Consider the following 12,760-nt stretch of genomic DNA (forward strand, 5'->3'; position numbering starts at 1 on the left):
TGCGCCCAATTAACCGATAATCCCCGTACGATTTTGGAGAAGGGAGGAAAGTGGAGCACGCAGACATGGGGAGATTGTACAAACTCCTTACTGGACCTGAACTGGACGTGAACCTGGGTTGCTGACGCTGTAATAGTGTTGAGGAACCGCGCCACCTTAGTAGTCTTGCAACGACATTCCTAGTGTAATTTCTAGGCATCAAACAGAAATAAAAGACAAGAAGAGGTGGATCGTTCCCACGTTTATTGGAGTCTTTCTTTTTTTTAAAAAACGGGGTGAGCAGGTTTGCATGAGGACAAAACCGTGGTGGAGAAGGTAAACTGCAGGCGGTCACCACCATGGGGAGAAGGGCAGATGAGGCACTAGCAGCGCTGGGTAGAAGGGTCAGTGTCAAATGTCTCATCTCTGGAGATGACAGGGGGTCAGGTGGTGGAAGAGGGAGGACATCACCCAGTGCAATTGCCTGCAGTCCCTGGCAACGCAGCTTCAGGACAACTCTCCTCCATTCTCCCCGCTGTGCAAAATCAACGTCCAGCCTTCTATCCTTCAGTAATTCATGCACAAACAAGAGTGCTTTTTTGGTCAGTACACCAGGAACCCAGCTCCATCAACACCAAAGGGGAGGAAGGAGTGAAAACCAGGTGATAGCCAAATGAAGCCCTCCCTTCCTACCTCACCCAGCAGTGATACCCATCTCTCTTAACACAACGTTGCTCGTGGAAGGGATAGTTCTGTGAGAAGTCCCTGTGATGGGCTCCCAGATGACCTGGGGATGGAGGGGTGGTTGGTGTGGGAGTTCCCTGTGGGCACTGTACCAAACTCAAGGCCAAGCAAACGAGATATCTCCTCCTGGCTTGGAGTCTCAAGTAAATCTTAGGCAGACTACAAGGGATCCTTCTAGGCTGTCAGTGGAGGGTTACCGTTGACCCTAAGTTTGAGGCCTCTGGAATTTTACAGGAAGGCCAGAAGGATGGAAGGTCAGGTTGACTGGGGATCGAGGGAAGGTGATCAGTATGCAATTCATTTCTGGAGGTCGAAAAGCCTGTGGGGATATTCCAACATCTGGGAATGGTGGGGATGAAAAGAGGGGAACCTTTTTTGTAGATTTCCCCATTCCAATTCCACAGGGAATGGAGATCTGGCCAGAAATAACCACCATCTCCCCCAATTGAGGGTCATAGACTCTGGGTCAGTCTCCACAAGTTGTCCAACCAAGGCAGACAGGAATTGGGGAAGGTCATCAGGAGGAGTTGAGGAGGTTGGAGGAGGTTATAGCAAGGAAGGGCAATGCAGAGAGGGAGGATGGGATGGGGACTGGTAGGGTGGCCATACCGGGGTGGATGGCAGGGCAAAATGATGGGAAGAGGTAGTGGGAGCCTGCAGAAGGGGGCGATGGATGGTAGGAGGGTCAAAGGGAAGGGGATTGACAGAAATGGCTATAGTTGGTGTGACTAGGGTGATGGGAGGGAATGAAAGGAAGGGGATGGGAAAGGTGGCCGTACTGGGGGTATGGAAGGAGTGATGGGAGATGCTAGGTAGAAAGAGATGATGGGAAGAGGTACGGGAGGAAGGGATGATGGGAAGGGGTACGAGAGGAGGGGATGATGGGAAGGGGTACATGAGGAGAGGATGATGGGAAGGGGTATGTGAGGAGGGGATGATAGGAGCAACAGGTGCACTGCAGAAGTGGATGATGGGTTGGGGATCATCAGGGAGCCCAGTCTGGGGAGGGTGGAAGGGCTGATGGGAGATGGCAGGGTGAAAGGATTGATGGGAAAGCAGTCAGTAGGGGTGACCACACTTGGGGTGATGGGGTACTGCAGAAGTGGGTGATGGGAAGGGGCAGGGTTGGGGAGGGTAATGAAAAGGGAGTTGAAAGGAGGGGTCAGGGGAAGCAGAAGGCTGGGGAGCCAGAGAATGAGGAGGGAGAGCCCTTCAGGAGCAGAGGGCAGGAGTATGACAGACTGGAGGTCAACAGAAGATGGGATGCAACATCAGAGATTTGGAGAACATGAGCTGGTGACTGGGATCCTGATGGAGTCCAGGTTTGGGTAGACGGGGGGGGGGAGGTGGGAAATCAGCCTGAGGCTTTAGATGAATGATGAATGGATGGCGTTAAACCCATCAACAAGAAGCAGTGGTCAAAAGTCAAGTTCTGGAGGCCAATGGAAGAAGCTGGTGCTGGAGGTGACCAGTGAAACCTCCGACTCAGCAACACCCTGGATCGGAGCTGGAACATTCCGGGCAACTGGTGACTGCAATCCATCCCAGGGTGTGGAACAAGGTTGGCTGTGTCTCCCGTGGCCAGCAAGATGGAAGGTGGGGGTGAGCAAAACAGAATGTGGTAGGAGGTGGTCTCTCTTCTCCAGCTGATCGTTGGCATCTGCCCCGGCCCAGTGGTACAGCCCAATAACTTCCTGCCCAGAGGTCGAGGACAACACCACCGCGATGGGGCCGAGCCTCCGTTTCTAATCCTCGCCACCACACAGCGCCAGCAGCATGCTGCCGTAGTCCCCCGAGGTGTCGCCCTGGCAGGGAGCAGACAACAGGGTGTTTTCTTGGCTGCTACAATTTCAACCTCGAGATACTCTTTCCCTTTCAGTCCATGACCCTGCACTGCCTGAATACACCCTTGTGAGCAATTAACCTACTAACCGTGTATGACTTTGAAACGTGGGAGGAAACCAGAGAACTCGGAGGAAACCCTCGCAGACAAAGGGAGAGCATGCAAACTCCTTATAGACGGAGGAGGATTCGAACCCAATTCGCTGGTGCCCCACGTGCAGATCTCTGCTGACACCAGACACCGACAGATCCCACACTGGCTGCTTTGCCAGTGCAGCCTCTTCACCTGGCATAGAAACTCAAGTGCCCAGTGATGCTGCAGAAGGTGGCAAGCCTAGCCAGGCTCAGACCCCAAACCCCTTCCTTACCCCACCTGTTCATTGCAGACATCCATGTGAGGCACTGGCTCAAGAAGGCAGCCAACATCATGAATGACCCCCATCACCCTGGTCACAACCTCATCTCACAGCTCCCTTGGGTGTCTAGATGGGTGGGCAGGGGAGGAGAATTCAGAAGACACGGGGGGAGGGGAAGAAGGAGACCCAGTGAGTTGGGAAGGAGGGGACTCAGACAGAGGGTGTTGGGGACTCTGGGGGAAGGGTCTCTTACATAGAGGGAGGGGATGGGGGAGCAGGATATCAGATCTGGGTAGGGGACCCAGACAGAGGATGGAAGGGGATGGGTGAGGGGGTTCGGACAGAGGAGGCTCAGAGGCTTAGAGTGAAAGGGAAGGGGGCTTGGAAAGAGGACGGGGAGACAGCTTGGAGAGAGAGAGGGGAGGGGTGGCTCGGAGAGGGGGCTGGATCGGGACCATGAGGGGAGGGGAGGCTCAGGACCGCGAAGCGAGGGGAGGGGAGGGGAGGCTCGGGACCGCGAGGGGAGGCTTGGTCCGAAAGGGGAAGGGGGGGCTCGGACCGTGAGGGGGCTGGGAGGAGGGGCAGAGATTCAGAGAAGGCTCAGGGAATGGTGAGGCTACTCAGGCAGAGGGGGAAGTCTGCAGACAGACAGAAGTCCTTGGAAAAACGTGTGAGCAGAATCAAGGAGTGCAATTTACCCGAGAGGGAGGGAACAAACGGGAGAACTGAGGTGGGGGATCCGGGTGCAAGAGCAGTGACGGGCGGTCAGTGAGTGCACCCCAAAATATCTGCACCCTAACAGGGTGGAGTGGAGATATCCCTCGGCAGACGAGGTGATGCCTGGTACTTGCCTCGATGAAGGAGTGGAGGGACATCTCGTACATTTGCTTGAACTCGTACCGAATGTTCAACAGGTCGATTTCACTCCTGGACACCATGATCCTGATCAGGGTCTTGTCGTCGGTCCCGGCACCCTTGGAAAGATAGATAGAGGGTAAGAGTGGGGGTAACAGGGCATGACTGCTTCTCAGAAACAGTTAAACCATAACCCTCTGCAACGTATTTCTTAATGATTTACAGCATGGTAGACGCCGATTCCGGCCATTTAAACCCTTGCTGCCCAATTAACCCACAAACAGCACAGTTAAGCGCACAACACTATTACAGCGCCAGCGACCCAGGTTCGAATCCCACGCTGTCTGTAAGAAGTTTGTACGTTCTCCCCACGTCTGTGTGGGTTTCCTCTGGGGACTCCAGTTTCCTCCCACTGTTCAAAACGTACGGGGTTGTAGGTTAATTTGTGTGTAATTGGGCAGCATGGGCTCGTGGGCCGAAGGGGCATTACCGTGATGTACGTCTACATTAAGAAATACATTAACCCTATATGTTTTGGAGGTAAGGAGGAAACAGGAGCACCCAGGAAAATCCCATGCAGGTCACAGAGAGAATGTACAAACTCCTTACAGAGTTTGTACACCCAGGACTGTGTGGCCAGGCACAATTCCAAGGCCATCTATAAGTTTGCCGATGACACCACAGTTGTCGGCAGAATCATAAATGTCAATGAGGAAGCGAACAGGAGGGAGATAGATCAGCTCGATGAATGGTGTAACAACGACAACCTTGCGCTCAATGTCAGCAAAACCAAGGTGATGATTGTGGACGTCAGGAGAAAGTCAGGGGAACACAACTCACTCCTCATCGAGGGCTCAGTAGTGGAGAGGGTCAAGAACTTCAAATTCCTGGGTGTCAACATCTCTGAGAATCTGTCCTAGAGCCTTCACATTGATGCAATCATGAAGAAGGCTTGCCAGCGGCTAGACTTGGTGAGGTGTTCGAGGAGATTCTGTACGTCACTGAAGGCTCTTGAAAACTTCTACGGGTGAACTGTCGAGAACATCTGGCTGGTTGCATCACTGCCTGGTATGGAGGTGCCAACTCTCAGGACAAGAATAAACTCCAGAGGGTTGTTAACTTGCCCTGTGACATCACAGGCACCAGACTTCACTCTGTCGAGGGCATCTACATGAGGCGGTGTCTTAAGGAAGCAGCCTCTATCCTCAAAGACCCTCACCACCCAGACCATGCCCTCTTCACTCTACCATCGGGGGAAAAAGGTACAGGAGCCCGAAGACAAGTACTCAGGAGCACAAGGACTGCTTCTTTCCCTCTGCCATCAGATTCCTGAACGATCAATGAACCAAAGACACGGCCTCACTTTTATTGCACTGTTATTTTTATTGTTTATTGTAGTGTAAGTTGATTATAATATGAATGTTTACACCATGATGCTGCAAAACACCAAATTTTGTGACTTGTTCATGGCAAATTCTGATTCGGACAGCGCAGGATTCGAACCCAGGTCCCTGGCGCTAATTTTTATGCTAACCGTGCCAAGCTGTGTTGGAATGTTCCATGATCTACCCATGATCCTTGTAGCTCCCACAACCAAGCTTCACTAAGCAAAGAAGATGAAATTTAAGGAAGGCCCAAGAATTCTGGAATAGTGTGGAGTTATTCATGATTAAACGGGATGATTTATTTGTGTACTTTACCTTCATAGACTTGTACAACCGTTCCGCAAAGAATGCCGGTTTGTTCCTGACGGATCGCACTAGGACAGAGATAAAGGCAGGTTGAACCAGCTGTAGCATGCACTAACATTCCATCTCTGTCATCACCCTCCCATCCTGTCTGCTTCCACCACCACCCTGAGCAGTCCGTTCCAGGCACCTCCCACACCCGTAACTGCCCTGGCCACCTCCCACCCCACCAACCATTTTTCAACTGTGCTCACCCCCCCGTCCCTCAAGGACTCTGCTCCAAGTTTGTGGGCCCCTTTCCCTGTGAAGCAGTCGTTTCATTGGGTTCTTCTACACCTCTCTGCCCATTGACCACACCGCCACCAACTACATAAAAAGCATGAGAAATATTTGATGGTTTCAGTCTGTGGCCTCCATTGAGAATGGCTGGAGTTGGCACTTCCCCTTCCCACCCAATCACGCCTCTCATGGTTTTTCTTATCTAAATTTTTTTATTTAATGCATCACTGCGAACCACGTTAGTAACAATATGTGCAAATATTCAGCTTTAAAATGTACACAACGACATTTTCATTTTCCCCCCCTTCCCCACCCCCTATAAAGCAAGAAATGAAAAAAGGAAGAAATAAATAAATAGAAGAAAAAAGAGAAAAAGAAATTGAGTCGTCCAATATTTCATATTTAAATATTTCTGTATTTGTAACTTATCACAGTAAGAGATGGAGCCTGAAATTGGCAGTTTCTAATATACTCGATGTTTGGTTCCCAAATTTGTTCAAATAAGGCATATTTGTCTTTAAGATTGTAGGTCATTTTTTCTATGGAATCCACTTGCTCATTTCGATGTATCATTGTTGTATTTTTAAGGTTGCTTCCGTTTTCCAAGTTATCATTTTGTTTTTATAGAACTCCCTGAGGTCTCCCATCAGCCTCCGCCACTCCAGAGAAAGTGCTCAAGCCGTAGCTCATACATTCTTATACGGGCACATTCTTAAAATTTACAGCACGGTAACAGGCCCTTTCGGCTCATGAGCCCCCGTACCGCCCAATTACACCCACTTGACTGATGCCGCCAGTACGTTTTTGATGGATGGTTCACGGATGCAAGAGAGAGGGTTATGGGATGGAAGGGTTAGATTGTTGTGGAGTGGGTTTACATTGGTTGGCATAATGTTGCGGGCCAAAGGGCCTGTTCTGTGCCTGAATGCACCGTTTTCTAAAGTGGACATTTTGGGTCAGGACCCTTCACCTGCTCGAAGACTCACCAATAGCAATCAGCCCACTCATCAGATATCCTGACATCTCATTCTTGATGCTCTGCTCGATATCCTTGTTGGTCAGTTTGATGTAGTCCTGAAAAACTGGAAGGACATTCAGCCAGTTATACCTCAATCGACCCGGTCCCCACTGGGGAATCGATCAATGCAGACCCACTCCCCACTGGGTGATCAATCGATCATAAGGACGTGCTCCCCACTGGGCGATTTCAGGTCAAGGGGCCAGAAGGTCAGAAGGGATCTGCTGATCTGGAGGGTGGTCGAAATCAGAAACGCACTGCCGGACGGGGACAGAGACCCCCACCAAATTTGTCAGGTATGTCAACGCAGAGAGGCCTTTAGGCCATGTGCTGTCAATGTGATAGAATGGACAGGCTAGGCCAGAGGACCTCATTTGTCAAATTGTGGATGTCACGTGGGGGAGCGTGAGGGAGGAAAAATGGAGAGGGTTGGGGAGAGGTCGGAAAAGGAGGGAGAGAGGGAGAGAGGTGAGGATGGAGGGAAGGTGAGGAGAAACGTACAAAGAGTAGGGGGTTTGGAGAAAAGGGATGGGGATTGGTAGAGAAATGGTAATTGGTGAGAGAATATGGGGGGGGGGGGGAGAAAGCAGGAGAGCAGGATGTCCCTGAGCCCAATTGAGCAGCAAGCAGGGTGTGGACGGGGCATGGGATCCCTCCTGCTGGGCAAGCTCGTGCCTTCAGGCGACCTTGTTGAACTCACCCCTCCTGAGGTGAGGGTAGCTCCTCGTGCACAGGATGCTGATAAACTTAGACTCCATCGAGGCAGATTCATCATCAGCTGAGCTGCACAATTCCTGGCAATCAGAAGGCATTGGGATCACTGCACAGAGACCCCCATTAACCACACCACTCTGAACAAGAGCTCCCACCCCCTCTCCTCCTCTCCCCACCTCCCATCCCCGTCTCTCCACCTCCTTTCCTCCAATCCTCCTCATCTCCTCCTCCTTCCAACTCATCTCTTCCCTCCACCCACCTCCTCTCTTCCTCACCCCGCCTCCTCCTCTCCCTCCCCACCTCCTCTTTCCACTCACCTCTCTTCCTCTCCTCTCCCTGCCTCCTCTCCTCTCCCTGCCTCCTCCCCCTCCTCTCCCCAAGCTCTATTCCACTCTCTCCACTTCCTTTTCTGTTCTCCCCACTTCCTGTACCCCTCTCCCACCTCCTGTACCCCTCTCCCACTTCCTGTACCCCTCTCCCACCTCCTGTACCTCTCCCCCACCTCCTGTACCCCTCCCCCACCTCCTGTACCCCTCTCCCACCTCCTGTACCCCTCTCCCACCTCCTGTACCCCTCTCCCATCTCTTGTACCCCTCTCCCACTTCCTGTACCCCTCTCCCACCTCCTGTATCCCTCTCCCACCTCCTGTACCCCTCTCCCACTTCCTATACCCTTCTCCCACTTCCTGTACCCCTCTCCCACCTCCTGTACCCCTTTTGCACCTCCTGTACCCCTCTCCCACTTCCTGTACCCCTCCACCACCTTTTTCTACCCTCTCCCCACATCCTTTCCCCCACTTTCTCTCCATTCTTTCTCTCCATTCTGCTCATCGTTAAATGCACAGAGATAATTTCTCCCAACCATTCCTACCGTGAGGTAAGCCCCACCCTGTCTCCCCGCTCCTGGAGATCCACAATGGACCAGCAGCGGGCACTAGAGCTGGAGGACTTTCCCTCCCCCTGCCGAGAGGGGCAAGCCTGGGAGAGGTACCAATGGAGGGGAAGAGTGGACCAGCGAGGGGCTCAGTGGCTGAAGGACTTGCAAGGGTTACAGGGAGAAAGCAGGCGAATGGGGTTGAAAAGGATAGCAAATCAGCCACAATGGAAGGGCGGGGCAGATGATGGGCCAAATGGACTGAATCCATGCATCCACTGGTTCTCATCCACTCCCCACAGGAATGAAGCACTTTCTCCAAACCCCTCCCTTTTGAGCCCTACTCTCAGAGACCCGTCACGCACCCTCAACCCTGCCCATTTCCAGCACATGTGCCAGTCCTTCATCCTGGTTCCTCCCAGTCATCCAGCCAATCCAGGAACTTCCCACCAGCCAGAATGCTGCAGGAACTTTGAGCAGGTTTTCAAGTTCCTGGCTTTTGCCATCTCATTGGCCTAAGTCACCAAGTTATTTTACAAAACCCTTCTCGACAACAGTCCAGTTCTGCAGCCTACAGTATCGAGGTCTTCCCCACTGATGTCAGAAGGCCATTTGGCCCATTGGTCAGACTCTGTCCTCAGCAGTGCAATCACATCCCTCTTCTTATTCCCCCACATACCCTTGAAACTTCTCCTCCCCTGAATCTTGAAGCTGTGCCCCCTAGTTCTTGTCTCACCTCCCAATGAAAACAATTTTCATGCATCTATCTTATTTATCCCTTTCATAATTTTATATGTTTCTATAAGATCTCCTCTCATTCTTCTGAATTCAAGTGAGTATAATCCCAGGCAATTTAGTCTCTCCTCATAGGTCAACCCCCTCATCTCGGGGATCAACCTGATGGACCTCCTCTGCACCACCTCCAAGGCCAGTATCTCCCTTCCTCAAGTCTAGAGACCAGAACTGCAACCAGTAATCCAGGTGCGGCCTCACCAGGACCTTGTACAGTTGTAGCATGACCTCCCTGCTCTTGAATTCAATTCCTCTAGCGATGAAAGCCAACATTCCATTTGCCTCAATAACCTGCTACACCTGCAAACTAACTTTTTGCGATTCATGCATGAGCCCTCCCACGTCCTTCTGCATGACAGCAAGCTGCAGTTATTATTATTTAAATAATGATCTTTTCTTTTATTTTTCCTGCTAAAGTGGATGACCTCGCATTTACTAACGTTGTACGCCATCTGCCAGACCTTTGCCCACTCACCTAATGTGGGATTGTGGAGGCCACGACATTGGGTAGATTTAAAGCGGAGGTTTTTTATTAGTAAAGATGTCAATGGTTAATAAGAGAAGGCAGGAGAATGGGGTTGAGAGGAAAATACATGAGCCATGATTTGAATGGCAGAGCAGACTCGATGGGCTGAATGGCCTAATTCTGCTCCTATCTTATTGTGGTGAAAGGCATTTGCACAGATGTATGGACTGGCCAGTCTGAAACTTCCTGACCTTCCCAAACTCCTCCCTGGATTTCCCAATAAAGGCTGGCCTGCCCAGACTTGCCCCCTCTTGTTCCTGTACCTAGAACCTGGCCAAAAGTCGTGTATCAGTAATGCTCAGGTCTTTGGTGATTAAAGTTGTTTAACCACTCCATCACGTCGATGTAATTATTGTGTGATCCACACTTACGTCTGTGCCAAACATGATGCCCAATTTAAACAAAAATTCTGCTGCTTGTACATGATCCATAACCCTCTGCTTCCTTCACATTCACATGCCCATCTAGAAGTCTCTTACATTTGTATCTGCTTCCACCACGACAACTGGCAGCCTGTTCCAGGCATCCACTTGCTACAACATCTCCTTTAAGGTGGTCCCTCCCCCCCCCCCCCCCCACTCCGAACACATCCTCCAGTATGTGACATTTTTACCATGGGGAAAAGATTATGACTGTCGATGCCTCCAAATATTTTACAAATTTTTATCAGCTCTCCCCTTGGCCTCTGACGTTGCAGAGAAAGTATCTCAAGTTTGTCTGTCCTCTCCCCATAACTCACCCCCTCTAAACCCGGTAAACCTCTTCTGTGCCCTTTCCCAAGCCTCCACTTCCGTCCTGTGAAACACGGTAAGTTTGCGATTGTAGTCAACGCACAAAAGCACTGGAGGAACTTGGCAGTTCCCGCAGCGCCTGTAGGAGGTAAAGATATACAATCAATGTTTGGGGCCTGGGTCCTTTTCAAGGTATGTAATGGGGTGACCAGAACTGCACACAGTATTCCAAGTGTGGCCTCACCAATGTTTTCGACGGCTGTAGTGTGGAGACAAACCAGTCTCGAGACCAACTTCTTGTATATTCCTGATCTACATTGATTTTGCTTCCTGAACACTTTGGGATGTGTATTTTGGACTGCTGATCACAAAATTCACCGTAAATTTTTCCTATCATGTACTGATTTTAGATATAGCTGATTTTTGTGATTTCTTGTCATATTTTGAGTCTACTAATATATTGCCCACAAAGCAAACTGTTTTGGTCAATGTAAGCACGCCTCAGTGCCGGTACTATGCAAATCTTGTCTTAGTCAGGATAGATGCAGACAGGCTATAAAAGCAGCTCACATGTACAGATGCTGTGAATCACATTGATAGCAACTGAACTAATGTTGATGCACATGTTCTTCAGGCAATAGGACAGTGAGTGGACTTAACAATAGCATTAATTGTCTACAGGAAGATTCAATGCAGCAGAAATGTCTCGACAATGTCGCAATAGCTGTGATACATTCTGTTCCCCATTTGTGGCAAGTATATAACCATGGAAAAGTGGTTTCAGGGCAACTGGAATCCATCAATGCTGGGCCAACTATTGTTGGACACTGACACAAGAGGCATCAGATGTTGAGTACAAATGAAAATCAGTGGCAAAACATTTTTAGGTCAGTTGAACAAATGCAATGTGTCAGTGTCATTATGCAATTAAACATGCTAAGTTCAATAAAAGTTAATTTACTGTTTCTCCAACTTCCTATACGATGCAGCAAATCTAAAATTATCCTTGTGTTCAGCTGGACGTTGTCTATCATAATGTTTTTGGAGGAAAGCCTTTTGAAAAAAATTGCTGTCCATTGATATTTAAATTCCCCAGCTGCCAACATAGGATTTAAACCCTTGCCCAGGGATGTCTGACTCCTGCTCCCGTATCCAACTTGCCATGACACAAGAATAATGGTTTCCATTGACTTACCAGATAGCTCGTCATAAGCTGATAGGGTTGGCATAGAAAGAGGAAATAAAAGAGAGATGTGTCCACCACATGAACAAGAAATCAACAGCCAGATTGGAGGAGCAAAGACCTACATTGTTGTAGCGCCAAACAGGCCATTGCAGTCACACATCTCTATTGCTAACCAAGGAAACCTCATGTGTGTGCAATGTCACAAAACACAGGATCCGTTTGGGTGAAAGGAGAAAAGTTTAGGGGGAACCACTTCACTCAGAGAGTGGTGGGAGTGTGGAATGAGCGGACATGGTAAATGCGAGCTCACTCTTAAATTTTAAGAATAAGTTGGAAAGAGGTCTTGAGAGTTATGGACTGCATGCAGGTTAATAGGACCAGTGGAATGATATTTTGGCATGGCCTAGAAGGGCAGAATGGCCTATTTTCAGTGCTGCAGTGTTCTATGATTTGTTTGCACAGTAAATGGCCTCAAATATCAGGAAGATCAGCTGATTGCCATTTTGGTGAGATGTTCTGGGTGGTTTCGCTGTCCTGGGACATAGCCTGGTGAAAAGTATCGGAGGGTGGTGATAGGGAGGGGTGGGTGAGGGTGAGGGAGTGGGAGAAGGGGGATAAGGGGGGAATTGGGAGGGGGAGTTGTGGGAGAAGGGGGTTGTGGGAGAAGGGGGGAGTGGGGGGGTTGTGGGAGAAGGGGGGAGTGGGAGAAGGGGGGAGTGGGAGAAGGGGGGAGTGGGAGAAGGGAGAGAGTGGGAGAAGGGAGAGAGTGGGAGAAGGGGGGAGTGGGAGAAAGGGGAAGAGAGCACGGGGGCAGAGCGTGGGGGGGCAGAGTGGGAGAGACCAAGGGGGGATGGAGAGGGGGAATTGCCCTGAACCACAGCTGACACTGGGTAAGGGTCTCTTTTGCTACTGGTTAACTCTGTTCAGAGTAGGGAGACAGTTTATGGGAACAGAACCAACAGGATAAACACAATGTTCTGCTGAACTCTCAGCCAAGATATTAATCAATAATTCCCCCAGACTCCACCCTGTCTTGCCCTTGACCCCTGGAACCTCTCCAAGTCTCCACTCACCGAGTGCCTGGCCCTTGCAGGATAAATAAAGCAGGGACAATGGGGTGACTGAGAACACCACGAGGGGTCGAACTTCACCGACATCCTCGTGAAGGAAGAACAAC

General features: G+C 50.3%; 1 protein-coding gene across 1 annotated transcript in view; it reads right to left on the bottom strand.

Annotated features, from left to right (window-relative positions):
* Positions 1 to 228: 228 nt before the first annotated feature.
* Positions 229 to 12,760, bottom strand: part of anxa6 (annexin A6) — a 66,321-nt gene continuing 53,789 nt past the window's right edge. The window contains exons 21-25 of the mRNA XM_069898020.1: positions 7,462 to 7,555; positions 6,730 to 6,825; positions 5,477 to 5,535; positions 3,773 to 3,895; positions 229 to 2,528 (exon numbers count right to left, since the gene is read on the bottom strand). Coding sequence (XP_069754121.1) covers positions 2,469 to 2,528; positions 3,773 to 3,895; positions 5,477 to 5,535; positions 6,730 to 6,825; positions 7,462 to 7,555 — 432 coding nt within the window. The 3' untranslated portion in view covers positions 229 to 2,468. The remainder of the gene's footprint in view (positions 2,529 to 3,772; positions 3,896 to 5,476; positions 5,536 to 6,729; positions 6,826 to 7,461; positions 7,556 to 12,760) is intronic.

This window comes from Narcine bancroftii, chromosome 9, assembly GCF_036971445.1.
Source record: "Narcine bancroftii isolate sNarBan1 chromosome 9, sNarBan1.hap1, whole genome shotgun sequence".
Lineage (NCBI taxonomy): Eukaryota > Metazoa > Chordata > Chondrichthyes > Torpediniformes > Narcinidae > Narcine > Narcine bancroftii.